General features: G+C 36.7%; 1 protein-coding gene across 1 annotated transcript in view; it reads right to left on the reverse strand.

Moving 5' to 3' along the window:
* ZNF106 (zinc finger protein 106) overlaps positions 1-17,282 on the reverse strand; it is a 50,596-nt gene that overhangs the window by 19,461 nt on the left and 13,853 nt on the right. Inside the window, exons 4-13 of the mRNA XM_023527710.1 lie at positions 15,199-15,399; positions 10,124-12,307; positions 8,478-9,111; positions 7,182-7,251; positions 5,673-5,827; positions 5,528-5,588; positions 4,724-5,065; positions 1,970-2,750; positions 1,562-1,617; positions 776-1,032 (exon numbers count right to left, since the gene is read on the reverse strand). Coding sequence (XP_023383478.1) covers positions 776-1,032; positions 1,562-1,617; positions 1,970-2,750; positions 4,724-5,065; positions 5,528-5,588; positions 5,673-5,827; positions 7,182-7,251; positions 8,478-9,111; positions 10,124-12,307; positions 15,199-15,399 — 4,741 coding nt within the window. The remainder of the gene's footprint in view (positions 1-775; positions 1,033-1,561; positions 1,618-1,969; positions 2,751-4,723; positions 5,066-5,527; positions 5,589-5,672; positions 5,828-7,181; positions 7,252-8,477; positions 9,112-10,123; positions 12,308-15,198; positions 15,400-17,282) is intronic.

Consider the following 17,282-nt stretch of genomic DNA (forward strand, 5'->3'; position numbering starts at 1 on the left):
TATATTTCTCTTGCAATTTAGAGTTAGAGCCAATCCCCCAATTTTTACTCTCACATTTCTGGTTCATTGCTTCCTTCCTTCAGTCACCCCTTTTGCTCTCATGTTATTAGGCTAAAGGAAACTATACACCCATTGCCTACAGCAAACACATTTTCGTGGTTCTTCATCTAACCTTTTGATTTTCAAGGACTTCAGCAATTTCAAGTATTTCCACGGTGTTTGTTTGAGCAAGATAGTGTTCCTAAAGTTTCTTGGCTGTCATTGTTGATAACTAGAATTAGTCTGACATATAACAAATTCAAAACTCAAAAGTTCATTCTATGAAAATTCAGAGTAACAAACATCAGATTATACTAAGTGTGGGTAGTGAAAGACTGTTGCTGTCCTTAATAACTTGGAAAATTAATCAATTGTCAGGGAATTGACTCCTCTTTATACTTCCCAACTATTTATTCTACTCCTTCTCTTTTATGTAGCAGCTATATGACTGACCCCTTCACCAACTCTAGGGTTAGGACCTGACTGGCCCAAGCCTATTGTTGTAATCCCATCTCCTTTTGCCAAGTGATTATTCAGGGCAAAAAACATGAGACCTTTATGTGGTGGTAGGAGGGAAGAGAAACTCCAGTGGCTCCTGCCATCTAATCATGAGCAGGAGGAGAACTAGCTTTAGAAAGAGGTACAGAGAAAGCAAAGTGGAGAGACAGAACAAAATTAAGTCTCCAGTGACCCTACTGAGCCACAGGATCAACTATATCTAAAGTTAGTCTAAAGCCCACCCCATCCCTGGACAGCAAACAAAATTCCCTTTGTTTAAGAAAATGCAAGTTGGAGTCTCTAAAACCTGCAACCAACCAAAAACATTCAAATTGCTACATCGACTTACCACCAGATTATAAGCTCTAACAGTTTTATCTGCTGAACATGTGTACAGTAAGTTCCCAAATATTTGAATTGCATTCACTGCAGCTTGGTGTCCCTCAAAGCTCCCTTCTGTGGGCTCATCATCTTCTCCTGGCTCTGAAGAAATCTCTAGAAAACAAGAATATGTTTCAGAGACATGTCTGCTTGTGTCTGAAAAGATACTCAAAAAACAAAACCATTACATAATATAGTGGTCCCTGGATTCTTCTTAAAGCCTAGTGCCCCTCACAAAATACCACATTTTTCATTAATTATCTTCATTATGAAGATTTCATAATAACAGGCCTTTCTTTTTCTTAAGAAAATGAGTTTTTGAGTAATAACTGGAGGATACCAAATATCTTTCTACATCAAGTTTCCTCTGCTGCCAGTTATTTCATTAACAGGCATTATTCTTTAAGCAGTTCCTCCTCAAAGCAAAAAACTCCAGAGCCAATGAAACCTTTATACTAGTTAGTTGAACAGATAACAGCCAGGTAAGAGAGGTGAGAGTAAGAAACTGAAAAGCCAGGATTTAAGGATTTAAGGATACCATAACTGCCAGGCAAAGCAATTAGCTTGGTGATAACTCCTGGCTCTAACATTTACAAGCCTTTTTCTCCGTGGTTAATTTAAGTAAAACTGAACAACCAAATACCTGAAGAGTTCTTTGATCCTTTTATGGAGGAGATCACAGTCTGAGTTTCTGCCACACTACAAAATAATAGCAAAAGTCTCTTTATCATCTATGTCAACAGGACAGAGAGTAAAACTTTTCCTGACTCAAAGGGTTGTTCTAATCAATGGACAAAGTAGCAATGATATAAGATTATTTTTCCATCTGAAATTTCTATATAAAATAAAAGTATAGTAAATATTTACAACACAAATGAGAAAGGAGAAAAATCTCCATTGCCAAAGTTTGATTCTTCCATATCCATAATTCCTAGTGATTTTCTATAAATTTGATTCTTTTAAGAATTCTAGGCCATAACAAAAAATTCCCTTTTTTAAGAACAGAAGAATGGTGAAAGCTGTTCTGACTGAACCAGTACAACATCCTTACCTCACGGGGATACCATCTTTATAGCGAGTGCCAATCTCACTAGTAGAGCTAACTTCATCACAACCAGAACGAGAAATTTCTAATGAGTTTTGCTCTGTGCAGTTCCAAATATCTTTCTTAGATGGGCTGTCTGGTTTCTCTTCTCCAGATTCAGAAGAATCAATGGCTACCACTTCTAACTGAGGATTAGGAATTTCTAAGACTTCCAGAGAGGAGTCACTATCTGGCCCATCTCTGACACAATCTTGCTCAGGGCCAATTCTGCTATCTTCCCAGGTGGAGGTTGTTACTTTCCCTCCTTTGGTTGACTTTCCAGTTTTCACTTTCCTCACAGGTTTAGCAATAAATACATCCTGCTCAGTATCACTGTTCTCAGGAACATGGGCAGCTCTTAGAGTTTTCTTCTTCCTAAGTTTCTTCTTTTTCTTGTTTCCTCTAGTTTCAGCTGATGTGAGAGTGGACTCTGCTTGTTGTTCAGGCTGGTCAGCTGGAGAGTGGGACTCCTTCTCTAAAGGGGTTTCTGAAGCAAAGGACAATCTTGGAAAAGAACTGGTACAGGCTTCAGACCCGCTGTTGCTTTTGGTTGGCTCTTCACCTTCTTTATTTGTGGTAGGAAGACCAGCTGATTGGGAAGAGGGAGTGTTTTCTCTGTTTCTGGCATTTCCTTGCTCCACAGAAAACTTTAGTTCTCGGCTAGGCTCGTGGAAACTTTCTGTTAGTTCTGATAAGGACAATGGTGCAGTGATGACTGGATAAACTGGACAATGGTCACTGATCTCTCCTGAATTGAGAAGGAAAAAGTTACTGCATTTTTTGTGTCTCCTATTTATAGTCATACACTGCAATTATTTGTTACTAATTGAATCTCTACCAAATAAGACATTTCAATGGTATGCTAACTGAACCAGGACTGTCAATGCTGTTATCTCACCCCTCAGCTTCCCATAACCTACAGATTTCTCTTGTAGCACTTACTACGCTTTGCCTTGCAGCAATCTCACAAATAATGTGCATGTCTTATATCCTAAGTAAGCTCCGTATGAGCATAGATTGTTTTCCATTGATCTTTTTTCTCTCTTATTTGAAATGTCCACATGCTGAACATTGTGTACGTGTTTTTTAAGTAGGATACTTTATTTATTTATTTTTCTCCCTCTTTAATCCCCGGCCCCCCCCCCACACACACACACTTCCACCCCTGACTTATGGGTGTTGCCGTTTCCCCTAAAGAACTGCATCTCTGAAGGCGGGGCGTCTCCTTCCCACATGCTCACAGCGTGCACCTGGGGCGTGGCACATTTTGTTTATTTTTATTTTATTTTTTTATTTTATTTATTTTTATTATGGTGACATTGGTTAGCGAAATCCAGTAAGTTTCAGTGAACGTTGTTTCATTCTTAGTAGACACTCAAGTATCTACTTAGCTAAACTGCATTCACCTTTATTTCTTCTAAGTTTTCACTATGTAGTTTGTATATCACCCAGTTTAGCTACATACTGATAATTTAAAAGTCAGCAGACTTCAAAGTGTCTATTTCCTTTGACTTGGTTATTTCATGTCTACAAATTTAAATTGATGAAATAATCACGGATATACTCAAAGACATATATAATGTAGTGCTATACAGAACACTAAAAGAAAAAAGAAAAAAACCTAAATATTGAAAGATTATATTAATCATTATACATCCAGATTATTATGGAACTTCTCAAAATATTACACTAGTAAAATAAAATATTTTAGATGAATTATTTTTATGACTCGAGGAAATGATCACGATATATTAAATGGAAAAGAGTGAGGTTACAACAGACTATGATTTATCCTTTGTATAAAGTCTATATGTAAATACACAAACATTTATGATTTAAGAAAGGTTGAAATAATATATAATAAAATAACGTCGACAATTTTATAGTTTCCTAATTATTTACAATAAACATGAATTACTTTTGCAACCACAAAAATCTAATAAAAGCTATTTTTGAAAAAATTAGCTTAAAAAGAAGTCACTATATTGCTTTGTTACTAGTTTTTTTAAAAAGTACCAAATACTATCCACATAAAAGTAACAAAATTCGGTATGAACGATATACATTTGCTCTAGCTATCTAGATCAGTGTTGCAACAGGTAATTCTTCAGACTTTTTGTTTTGGCTCAAGAAATCACTCAATGCCAGTTTGTTTACTTTTTAATTTTCAATGTAGCACCACTGTCAAATAAGATTTTAAGTTTCTCAGAAGTTATTCTCAAACGGTAACCAGGTATGTATTATTTTATGAAAAGACCAAAAACTTCACTATTTCTCAAAACCACCAAAGTTCCCATTAAGTGATTCCAAGCCCCAAAGTCCTCTGCCTTTCATTATGACCACCTGACTCTCAGACTTATATTAATCTTGGCTTGTCCTTTAGATGATAAAGACAGTTAAGTGCTGAGAAATTCAGAAGATATATCTTATTTAGAAAACTGACTGAACATAAACCCCATTTTTCTCCCCAAAACTAAATAATTCTACACCAATCCTAATAAATGAAATCTTTTAAGTGCTAATAAAAAGTCAATTTAGATATCCTATATTGGAGAAAAGTTACTGATATTTAAATAATCCTCCTGAAAGAAGGAAATCTCGAGAAAAAATAATTGTAATAACTTTAGTTTTAATGGGCAAGTATAACTTTACATCACTGATGTAAAATTGCCCTTAGATTCACTACAGGGTTGCCCTTAACCCAGAGAGAAGTTTACATACTATTAGCTTGCAGTAACTCCTTGGACACACTGCAAGGAGAGCCTCGTGACATAGCGTTCACATCCTCATCTTGTTCAGGAGACATAGGTTCTTGTTTAATCTGAACTGATGAATCTGGAGCAGGAACACTGCCATGGGCTTGCAAAGGTGGCGATGTAGTTACTTGGACAGGAACTCCGGTGGATGATGGAGACACATGGGAAGATGGAGGCTCCAGAAAAACTGGGAAAAAGGGAGCAGGAAGCAGTGTGGTATCAGCTGATGTTTGAGATCTACTGCTTCTTTGTTCTCGTGTAAGGCTACAAGGAACCTGGTATGGGCGCTCAGAAGGTTCATATGTTTCTGGAATGGGAAACATATATCCAAATGCAAAAATGTTATCAAAATGCAAAAAAGTCATTTGTTTCTTAATCAATTTGTGTTTTTTAAGATTACAAGAGAATTTTAAAGTCCCTCATAATCCTTCAAAATAGACTGCCATATAATCTATACAAACACCAAGGACACAGACAAAACAAGCATTAATATTCTAATATTTCAGGTTTTAAGTGATTTATCCAAAGTCATATAAGCACTAATGGAAAAGCCAAGATTTGAACTCAGGTCTTCTGATTCCTAACTCGAGCCTCTTTCTGTAACATTCTGTCTCTGTTGGTTAGCATCTGGGGGATGTACAGTTTCATAGGTCTTTCTATAAAAGAATGAAATCATATGACCTTTCCATTACTACTTTAATTCTCCTCTATGGAGAACAGAAAGTAACACGCTACAGAGGACCTGCTACATCAGATTCTCTCCAAATACCTTGTAATCCCTGTAGAATCTGTATTCTATGGGTCCTCAGTGCACTCATCTCCATAGTTATCTAAAAATAAAGTATTTTGTTAAGCATTTTGAAATCCAGCTTCAGGGATGATCCATTTTCATCAAATGTTCCATCTGTTGTTACCTGCTGCTTGAGCATAAGTAGCCTCTGAACTTCAACGTAAGCTGTCTGAAGTGCTGCACGGGCTTGCAGAAGGTTGTTATCCATGCACTGCAATGATTTGCTCAGTTCTTCCTCCCTTAAAGAAATATTCAGCAGCTGGTCAACCTGAGAACGTTCTGCCAAAAAAAAAAAAAACAAAAAAAACAAAAAGCTCAGTTTAATAATGGAGACGTCTCTTTAATAATACAGCTCCTCAGAACATGGAACTACATAAATTGTCTAGGATAAGCTTTATTTTCTCCCAAGTAAGTCAAATGAAGACTCATCAAATCTCACAAATCATACAGCCATGCCTGATGTTGTCAGAGCTAAAACCAAAAGTGAGAACTGTTAAGATGGAGGTACCTCATAAGCTCAAGTGTACCACATGGTACTATCTTTCCTGATCGCCATCTTCCACCACTACCCTTCCAAGTAAAATCTTTGGCCCAGGCAAATCAACTGTTGTTTTCATTTCCCATTCTTCCTTAATCTACCACCCTCTTCACCCAAGTTTGCTTAGTTTGGGTCCTTGACCTGAACTGCTTTCACTCCCCTTCCAATCCATATTTTTCTACTGTTAGTCAACATCCAACAGTTCTCTTTATTAGAGAAGTCTTCCTAAAGGAGATATAACTTGCAAATAGTACACTTCGGTTACTTAAAATGTTCTACTGTGTGTTTGTATTTGTCATCTTTATGTTTCTCTTTCCTATTCAATATGCCAAGACCTCCTTACTAAACTCCAGAGCCACACATCCGACTACCGACTTGATATCTCTACCTAAATGTCTCTAAGGTCCTTTAACTCAAGGGATCCAAAAGGGAACTCGTCACCTTCCTCTCAACCTGCTCTTCTCATGGAGTTTTTGAGCTCTATGAATGATACCATCATCCCACGCAGCTGTCTCAGCCAGAAACTGAGGTCATCCTTAACTCCAACTTTTCTATCACATCAATCACCAAGGCTCCTCCGATCCCATCCCACACAAGCCCTTATAGTGGAACAGGGTCTGAGTCAGTAGAAAGCAAGAGCTGCAGAAGTATATCAGTCAGGGAGCCACATTAATAACTTATCTCCTTAATTCACATGAGAAAAGCAACCAAGATGCCTCCAAAATGGAAAGTGAGAGAAATGGCCACAAATGACCAGGATGGACAAAATTTTTACTAAAGGCCTGTTCCTCTTCACTCCATTGAAAAGATTCAATAAGACTTTCTGGCTTTGTATTGAACTCAATTTGTCCAGGATATATATTAACTTTAGCTAACAGGTCTATGTGGCATCATATATTTCTTCTATAACTGCAAGTATATATAGCAGGAAGTCAAACTTTTCTATGCCCTTAAGCAAGACAATAAAAATATAAAAAATAATAGTAAATGGGCGATCAGTGTTTGATAACCACAAGCTATACTCTGTGTCAAGTTGTAAAAAGGCTGAATTGCTATAAGAACGATTTCTTTCTGCAAGAATATTCTGTACTATACCTTTCTTTCCTTTAATTTTCCTTCTTTTATTTTTTCTCTCAAGACTTGGGAGTTCAGGAGAAGAACCATCCTGAAGAAATAAGGAAAAATTGAATAATATTAAATATGTAAAAGCCATTTTCCAGGAGGGAAACAAAGAATCAGTTCTGAGATAGTCATACAATATTCTTTGTTATTGCTACCATATATAACAGGAGTCTAATGCACATAATATGACCTAAAATATTAGTTAAATGATGTATATAATTAAAAAAAGAACCTAAGGTCAAGTACCTTTCTAGTATTCTAGAGGTGGTAAAGCCCACAGGACATAGGGAAAGCATTTCAAACTTTGGTAAAGCAAGGCATAAACAAAAGTATAGACAAAGCCAGTGATACATATACCTGATTTCATCATGGCATAGTTTCTACTTTAAGTTTCAGCCATAAATTCCTTACAATAAAAAGCTAAAAAGTCTATTGAGGTAAGCCCCAAAATATTAGCTCTGTCACAGAACAATTGCTCATCCAACAATACCCACGACAGTGTCTAGCTCAAAGTGGGCAGAGTTGGAATTTGAACCCAGATCTATAACCCTTGCCTTATCTGCTCTGCTGTATTGCCTCGGTATTAAACAGCCATTTTCTCACATTGCCAGATTCCAGACTGTATCACCACCACCATTCTTTCTTTTCAGAAAGGGTTCCTGAAAGGGTTCAACAATATTAGCAACAGAAATATCAGAGAGAAGTGGTGTCAGTGAAGGAGTGGATTCTGAAAGGCCCAAGCTGAGTAATAGAAATACAAAGGACAGAATAACAGAGAGTAAAAATATTTCTAAGACTAAGCTCATATAAATGTACTGTATCAGTATTAAAACTACCTTAGTGTTAGGCCTAGAACTTCTGGATCCAACAAGCACACATGCCCTACAAATGCAAAACTAGAATGCCTTTCTTCAGTAGCAGTACAGAATGCATCATGGAGACAGATTAAGTTACAGCTGAAGATGTGGCTTATTCCTTGTCAGGTGATACAAAGAATCATTGGCTTGGTGACTAGTTTTAGAAATGACTTCATATTTTCCTAGTACTGTACATTCATATTCAATTACATCTAACTTGGCAGAATTACTCAAAGAAACAAGTAGGATACGAATATGAAAGTAAGAGTAAGAGCCTCACAAGTCATCTATTCTAGAGTAGGGAGAACCACAACCCCAGACACCCAAGAAAAATTAAACAGTTAAATCTTTCATATAATGGCCAAGTCACCACACAAAATGTTCTACAAAAGGCACAGGGAATCATACTCACTCCAGTGGCTCTTCGTTTCTTTCTAACGCTCTGGCCATCATTTTGTTCAGCACCAGAAGTACAGCTACTATCCGTGGCTGCATCTGCCAAACTGGAGATTGCAAGGGCTGAGGATGCATTCGGCGATAAAGAGTTTCCTTCTCCATTACTCTCCTGGGCATTCTGATTCTCTGAAGGTGGTGTAGAACTCTCCTGGTTGTTTAGGTCTTTTGCCAAATGCAGCAAAGGTATTGTACAGTCAGAGGATAACTGTGTACTATGTCGCCTTCGAGTAGCAACATTTTCAGCTCTTTCACCTGTTTTTAGGGAGGCAGCCAGAGGTGTCACTTCCTGCTTAAGGCCTATGGTTGATTTTTGACTCTGTGCAGCCCTCAATGAGTTACTAGGTGAAAAAATCTGCTGGGGCTCATTTTCTTTGCCGGTACCTTCCTCACTGAAGAAGCTGTACACAGAAGGAGCCCTGTCCATGATCACGCTGCTCTCAGAAAGACTTCGCTTTCTTGCTAACCCAGGGGATGAAGAAATGGAAACACCTTCCCACTGGAATCCTTCTAGATTGGGCAGATTAGGCTCCCCATCCAAATCTAAGACCTCTTGTTCATTTTGAACTAGAGGCACCATTTCGATGCCAAACCTTAAGAAAGAAAGAAAAGAAATCGTAAATCAAACATGGTTGAGAGAGTGGAGCACCACTTGATGTGCCAGACACCAAAAGGCACTGAGGTTACAAATATAAAAGAGATGGTTTCTGCTCTCAAGGAGGTCCAGACGTAAAGTAAATAATTATATTATAACTACTGTAATGTAACAATGTACTAAATTAGACATTTGTATACAGCCATGAGAATTGATTTGAGGGAGTAAAAATTGAGGGTTTTATGTAAAGTGGAGCTAGAAACCAACAATATATAATTTTAAACAGCAAACCAACCAAAAACTGAGCATTCGCAAGTGCCAAACACTAAACTGAGAACTTTGTAATCCAATAATACACACAAGTTATAGAAAAAGAAAAAGGGGTGACAATAAATGTTATTTCAATAAATACAGAAATTTAAGCCCGATGGCTATATAATTATAACACAGTAGGATGATTTTCAAGTAGCAAACCTATGTTGAATGTTGCTTCACCATTCGGAAAAGCTTAGTACCTCATCGTAAGATGAATATTCAAAATATTACTGAAATACTTAAGAAAAAATATTTTGTGATCACAAATATAATGCCCAGAGTAAATACAGAAGGGTAATTATCCATAGGTTCTACATAAAAGTTAATGAGAATAGTTATACTTAAAAGTTGCACCACTCATTAAGATCTACAGATGGATACAGACTTATATGTACACTTTTTTATGCTGTCACCTTCCAGCCCCTAAAACCAAAGTGCTGTATTTCTAAGATGGTTTTTTCCTATGTCCCCATCTCATTCCTCCGAAGTAAGTGCATTCCTTTTAACCTGAATTCCCTGCTAGGAAACACTTTATCTCATTTGTTATAGAGTAGCAGTTACTCTTTGATATTTAAACCAGACATCTACAACGCATATTTTTGCAAACATTTAATTAAATGTAACAAGAATTCTCTTGACCAGGGTCCAAGGGTAAGTTTAAAAGAAAGAGAAATGGATATTGAAGAGGCACAAACCTGGGTAAGCCTTTGCCTAGCTCTTGCTTTTTCTTGGTTACTTGATGAATGACCTGTTCCCAGTTGACATTTCTCCTAGATGCATTTAGAATTTGCCGAAGGGTAGGCTTGAGCCCAGATTCCTTCTCTGTCTCACTCTTTCGATGACCACTAATATTGCGAATGCGGCGAGCACTATTGAGGTTTGGCTCAGGAAGGTGTGCTCCAGTTTTGCTCTTCAGACTAATGTGCCGGGTGAGATCTCTTTGGAATGAGGCAGGAAAACCAAGCTTACTTAGTTCAGGCAGGAGAAGGCCTGAGGGCTGAGCTATATCGCTTTTTTGAAGCTCTGCATCCAAACTGGTACTTTCAAAGCCATCTGTTTCATAAGATACATGAGATTTAATAGGGTCATCAACCGGTACATCTTCTAGAGAGGTTTTGAAGTCTAGCAGTAAGCCAGAGCATGGACTGGCTGCAGATGTCATTTGCAACTCAGATTCTTTCTGGTGAACTGTTGAATTACCTGGGGAAGTGGATAGCTTTCTAGATGCTTTCAGGTTTTGGTCATCCCCCTCTTTCTCCTTGGCATTGTGAGTGCTGCAGGATAAAAGTTCTGTAGTTGCAGAACCCAAGGTTCCAATTTTTGTTCCATGCTTTTCCGTGTCAGATATCTCTCCATCACTTTCATCTTCCAATGAGTGTACTTGAAACTCAATCTTCAGAGATCCCTTTTCAGACTCTTCTACATTCCTACTTGCTTTTGCGTAGTTCCTGGTCCTTTTAGAAGTGCTAAGAAGTGGATTTTGCAATGACTCATGACACTGTAGCACCTCTTTGGCTTTCTGTAATGTATCACTTAAATTTTCATCAGGTTCCCTCTGAGTGCCAAATGTACTTTTATTCCCCTTTAAAACACAAGGACATGAACTCTGCAATTTGGACATGTAAGAAGAACCATGACTGTCTTCCACAGTGGGTCTGTTTAAAGGATTTGAGTGTTCTCCAGGAAAAAAAGAACTTGTTTTTGTGTTTTTTGAGAGATTCTTTGAATCTTGCTTTTGAGGGATTGATTTAGTGACTGGAATTGGAAGAAGTGGGGATTTTAATGATGGCATCTTATTTAAGTTATGCTCCTGTTCAGGTTGTTCTGTAATGGGGCATTCTCTCACCACCTCATAGGAAGCAGTGCAGTCAGAAGTGGCTTTGTGATTAAGAGATCCAGTATGAGTTTCTTTTCGTGTTTTCAGTGTTGGGGAATTATTTGTTTCATTGATTTGGGGCTCTTGTGTTCCTGTGGTTGTTAAGGTAAAATCAAAGAAAGGCATATCAACCATTTCTGATTTATTACCAGTGACTTCCTTCATTCCCGATTGTAAATCCAGAGTCTTCTGGGAAGGGTAAGGAGTCCAGCGACGGAGTTTTTCCCTTGTTGCACTGCCATTCTTGCCACCAATTTTGGAAACTATGGTGTCTGTCTGTTTAGTGGTTTGGCTTTCCAGCTGCTCAAAACTGAAGTCAAGTAAGTCTTGTGAAGGAAATGTATCACTTGTAAATCCTTCAGAAGGACCTCTATATGTGGCAACTGTACCAACTTTGTCATTTTCTTGCCGCTGCCAATTATATCTCTCTTGATTGTATTTCTTTGACTTAGATTTCTTGTTCCATAGCATACTCATGTCTTCCATTTGACAGTTAGAATTTCTGTTTCTGCCTGGTTGAAATTTGTCTCCGGGGCTACTGTAATTCCAACTATTTGTACAACGTACACTGGATTTCCAGTTTCCGTTACTGCTGTTCATATGCCAACTGGGAAAGCCACCTGTTCCTTCAGAATGCCAACTGGAATTCCTTCCTGTACCATTGTGATTCCAATCTACCGTTCCATTATTTGAATGCCAACCACCTCCAGAATTACTATGGTTATGAAACCAAGTTGAAGAGCCTCCTGCAACACCCTTATGCCACCCAGAACACCCTCTTGGTCCACCACTATTCCTTAAAGAATGCGGAAAGCTGTTTTTCCTAGTATTATTAAAGCCATCTTTCTCCCATTTCCAATCTCGCTGAGGAGGTCCCCGATGATGCCATGCTGGCTGACTGTAGTTCTCTCTGTCTTGGTAAGGCATTCGGTCTTCTCGTCTCCATTGGGGTCGCCTGTCATCGGAGTTTATTTCTTGGCTGCTATTGGAAGGATCATCTTGTCTGGAAGAAAAAGCTTTCATTAGTGATTTAAAGGAATTCTTATGCTTCCTTTAAAGGCATCACCCACCAAACTTCTCCTTGACCTCCCTCCCCTGTTACTTAGAATGTTATAGAGTTCGCTTTTATTTCTAATAGTGGTTGCTTTCATATCTTTAAATGATACAGTTAAACTTATATTTCACAATTTATTGATTTAGAAATTAAACAATGCCTTCTTTCTTCTATCGGTGCAGAAATATTAAGAAGATGACACATTTATACAATCCTCTCTTTCCTGTTCTTCTTAGAATATTCTGGGATTTTGTCCCTGTTTATCATCCAATTATTACTTTTACATTATACAGCTTTTCAAAAATAAGAACAATTATATTTTGTAGCTATGGTTAGTTACCATAGTTAATAAAGTTTAAGTTTGGCTGCTCTTAATTATTTCTTTAGTTGCTGGTTCTTTCTGAAAAATCCAGTTTCTTAACCTGTTTTAAATGGTAAGAGTACTTTGCATAGTCACTTTCATTAATAAACACTTTATCAAACACACATTCAATGACTGTTAATGGTGAACAAAAACTTTTATGTATAGGTCCTGTTCCTGAAGGGCATACAACCTAGCTGAGGAAATCAGTAAAGTTATAAACAGGAGTAAAATAGCACACAGCAAATAAGCAGCACTCATAATAAGTGCTATAGGAGCTCCATGTGCTAGAAGTTTTTATAATGAAGCTATAGCTGTATGAACTATTCATGTTAGACAAGGAGCCCACAGAATGTGAATAAATTTAAGTAAACATCACAGGAATAGGTATAAAAGCATTTTCCTCTATAAACTGCCTTTGGTATGCCTAGCACAATGCTTAGCACATGGTAGGTGCTCAAAAAATGGAATACTAGCTAAAATTTATTGAGCACCAACTAATTGTCAGGCATTTCATACTAACCACTTTATATAGATTATCATATTTATTTTTCACAACTCTGAAGCAAGTATTGTTATTATTCTTACTTTTCAGATGAAGAATGGAGGATTAAAGAGGTTAAGTAACTTGCCTAGAATACAACAGACAGTAAGTGGTATGGCAGAGCTCTAGACCTTGGCAGTCTTACTTTGGAGTCTACACTCCTAACTACTAGGCCTTGATAGAACGTAAATCCAAAAATAGAGTTTCTGTAGCTGGGTTCCCTCATCTGAATTTGACTTATATCTTAAACTCAGTATTCGAGATTCTAACATCTATAAGATTTTGGACACAAATTGGAATTTCTTCCTTTTTCACAAGACAGAACTAAAAGTTAACTTATCTAAAAGTTCAAATATCCGCTTATATTATGAATTACAACCATTTCTAAATGGGAGAGCCTAGGCCCCCAAGTGACAAGTGTTATTACATACACTTGCAGGATATTTGTACTACCATTAACCAAATTGCTGTTATCTTTTGTTTCTAGGCAGTATGCAACTTTTCACAACCAAGGAGATCACTAACTCAGCTACACTGTGATCCAGAAATGAGAGGAGAATTGGGCAATAAATCAGCCACAGAATAGAATTCCTAGATCATCATGAATTGGCTAGATCGAGGAGACAATAGCATGAAGCTAAACCCACAGCCCGGAAAGAACAATCTAAATTAAAAACCTCATAAAGGAAAAAAGAAAAAAAACCTCATGAAGAAATAAGTAGATGACTTTATTAATAGGCCACCAAAAAAGCATATTAGAATACTCAAAGAATAGTTAACTACAATATGAATGTCTAATTTACTGAGAAGCTCTTTTATCCTCTGACTTAATGTTTAATCATTTACACACATAAACTAATAATGGCACAAGAGTATAAGAGCAAAAATAGAAGTTAGTCTCTCAGAGGCACCAACAACCTAAAACAAGAGTAAACTACAGCTATATTGAAAGTAGTGAGAATGTCATTTGAAGGACTAAGCAACTGAACAATTTAAGTACCATGTTGCTACTGACATTTTAAGACTAAGAAAGTCTCGTTCGAAGACTTGTTCAAAAAACTTTTAGCATATGGAGTAAAAACTGCTTCCTTTTTATATTCAAACCTCTAACTAAAACTGAAGTGCAGACCCAGATATAACTAGTATTCAAGAAGTATCTTTAAAATTTTATTTTAGAATTTGAAATGTTTCTCATCATGTCCTAGGACTTAAAAAATTACCCCACCTCATAATTGGTTCTATCTCTTTTTTACTCATATCTGAAAATTTCTGATTAATTAAATCTCATTAATTAAAGTCTTTAGACCACAAGTAAGGTTCAAATACAACAAACAGCCTAATACCTGAATTATAAATGTAGGTATGAAATTACGTAGTACAAGCTGGAAAACATACTGCTGAAATGATCTTGACATTATCAAATTTAAAATATAAATGTATTATTCAATATATATTTACTGACGTACTTATAGGGATAAATCAAATTTGGTAGAAACACCATGTTAATTCACATCAGGCAAAACATTTTTTCCTAAGAGATGCAATAAGAAATACTATGCAAAATTTACAAATGAAGCTTATAAATACCTTTCCACTATAAAATTTGGATAATAAATAAAAACAATTTATTGGTATCCAAAAATTCTGGAACTAACAAAGACAGTTCTAAGTTATCAACATGGTAAAATTTCAGATATGTAGCAGCTATAGCTAGCTTTGATATAAGGACAGTACTGAGTTTGTGTTTTAAAGCAGATAGTACAATAGTTCAAGAAAGCATTCCATTGACCTTTTATGCATAAGACAGCAACTTTGAGTGAAACTTTATAACTAAGACTGAATGCTATATGCTGACAAGTATGGAAATGGAAAAATGTATTCTCTACTACATTCTGTTTCAGACAGGCTTTTTAAAAACTCAAAATCATTACTCACCGACTTTGTTCTTTCCTTTGTTTTATTAACTGAACGAGTTCCTTGTCAAAATAATCTTCTTCCTCTTCTTCTCCCTTTCCATCATCTTCTCTTTCCTGGGCATCAACGTTATCTTTGTGCAACTGGCCAGAAATGTGCTTTGCATATGCAGAAAGACCCACTTCTGTGACCCCGCACACTCGGCACTCATGACTACTATCCCTAGGGAAAGAGGGAGATGAGGGACATTCAATTCTCCCCACTGGCATGGCACACTCACCAGATCCGTTATAGTTTCCTCTGAAAGACACTGCACACTTTGGCACAGTGAAAAATTAAGGCTAATCAATTTCAATGCTCCTTTCATCACTTTTAATAAGTTTGTTCATAAGTTACTTTTGAAATGAATTTAAGATTCTTTTCCAGCAATCAAGAGGCAATACACTTCAGAAAAATACCATTTAGGAGGAAAAATCTTCTTGAATTGCTGTACTTAAAATCTTGTCAGAGGAAACATGGTGAAAGGGGAGGCAGGGCAGGGGGCTCAGAGCAAACAGAAGTTGCTCTGGAGCACACCCATGGTGCCAGCTGCACTCAGAAAGCCTGGTGACAGCACTTACATTTAATCTCTAGCTCAAAAACTTTCTCCCAGTGAAAGTTAAGGGGTGGAGAAAAGAGTAAGCAGCATAGCCAATCCCAACTGGGTAACTAAATCGGAACAACTGGAGCTCTGCCTGGAATGTGAAGATTCCCGACCCCAGGGCAAATGATTGGAGTAGTCTCAGCAAACTTTTTTGGTCTGGATGATACATGTGATCTACATTCTGCTTCAGAAGGGTTTATTTTAAAGGGAATGGAAAGCATTTCAGTTGTAGGAAGTCAACAGCTGTGCTAGGCAAATGGTTTTTCTCAAGTTTCAGAAAATGCTACAGTTTAGAGAGAAGCAAAATCAAGTTCTTAGTTAAGAAAATTGGGCAGACTTTTTTTTTTTTTTTTACTTTACACACTTAATGGTAGCTCTCACACTTGGCCAGTTTAAGAAGCCAAAGTCTTGAATTGATATCTAGAGTTAAAGCAGATTAATAATTTAACTTTTTTAGCTTCCTGAAATCCCTTGGTTGGTTCAGCTGTCTGTGCAGTCATTGATGAGAAACATCTGATCATGGCCACTGGTGTAATGAATGGACTAATATCCATTTCATAATCCAAATTGGCTTAATTCTGTATCACTTGTTTTAGGTTTATACCAGTGATATTTTTGCACTTTCTACACCAATCTGTAAAAAATTAAATAAAATAAACTCAAAGACATGCTATCTTTGGTAAGACAGACACAGACACACACACAACACTACTCCATCTTCGCCTCACATGTATCTATCAAGACATGGCAAAAAAAAAAAAAAAAGAAACCATTACAGAATTTATATTAATTAACCAGAAAAGACCCTCAAAACTGAGCACTTCATTTACTAGTTACAGATCATCTGAACATTCAATAATTAAAAAAAAAAAAAATTATTGAACAACTACTAAATTCCAGGCATCATTCTAAGTATATGGTTAGTTGTCTAGGGTGACAAAGTATAAACAAACAATGCCCAGTATACCCAGTAAATTTAAAAAAAAAAAAAAAAAACAGAAGAAAACAAAAAACACTATTTTTTACTTTGTAAAAATCATGAAAAATACCTCAGAAAAATGGGGAAATTTCATAAAGTTTTTTGAACTTTGTAACCTTAAATGTGCTGAATACAATATAGTCTTTGACATTAAGATTCATTTTAATGAGTTCTGAATGAGTTCCCTGAAAATATTATCACCTAATTACCCAGAATATCAATATTATATTCCTTCTAAGCCTCCAGAAACTTAAATACATTATTTTCACTGAGTTGACTATATTTATATACTTAAAGAAGAATAATCCTCAACTTTCTCCAGTTTATCTGGGGTAGTCATACTCTTCTCTCAAACTATTATGGTATGGTAGTGCATTCAAAGTGAACGTTAACTTGTAACAGAAAATAAGCCTTTTCTCACAGCAACAGTGAAAGAAGTTAAAAATACATCAAGATAAATCTATACCAATGGGCAGCATTGGA

The sequence above is a fragment of the Pteropus vampyrus genome, unplaced genomic scaffold (genome assembly GCF_000151845.1).
Source record: "Pteropus vampyrus isolate Shadow unplaced genomic scaffold, Pvam_2.0 Scaffold19, whole genome shotgun sequence".
Lineage (NCBI taxonomy): Eukaryota > Metazoa > Chordata > Mammalia > Chiroptera > Pteropodidae > Pteropus > Pteropus vampyrus.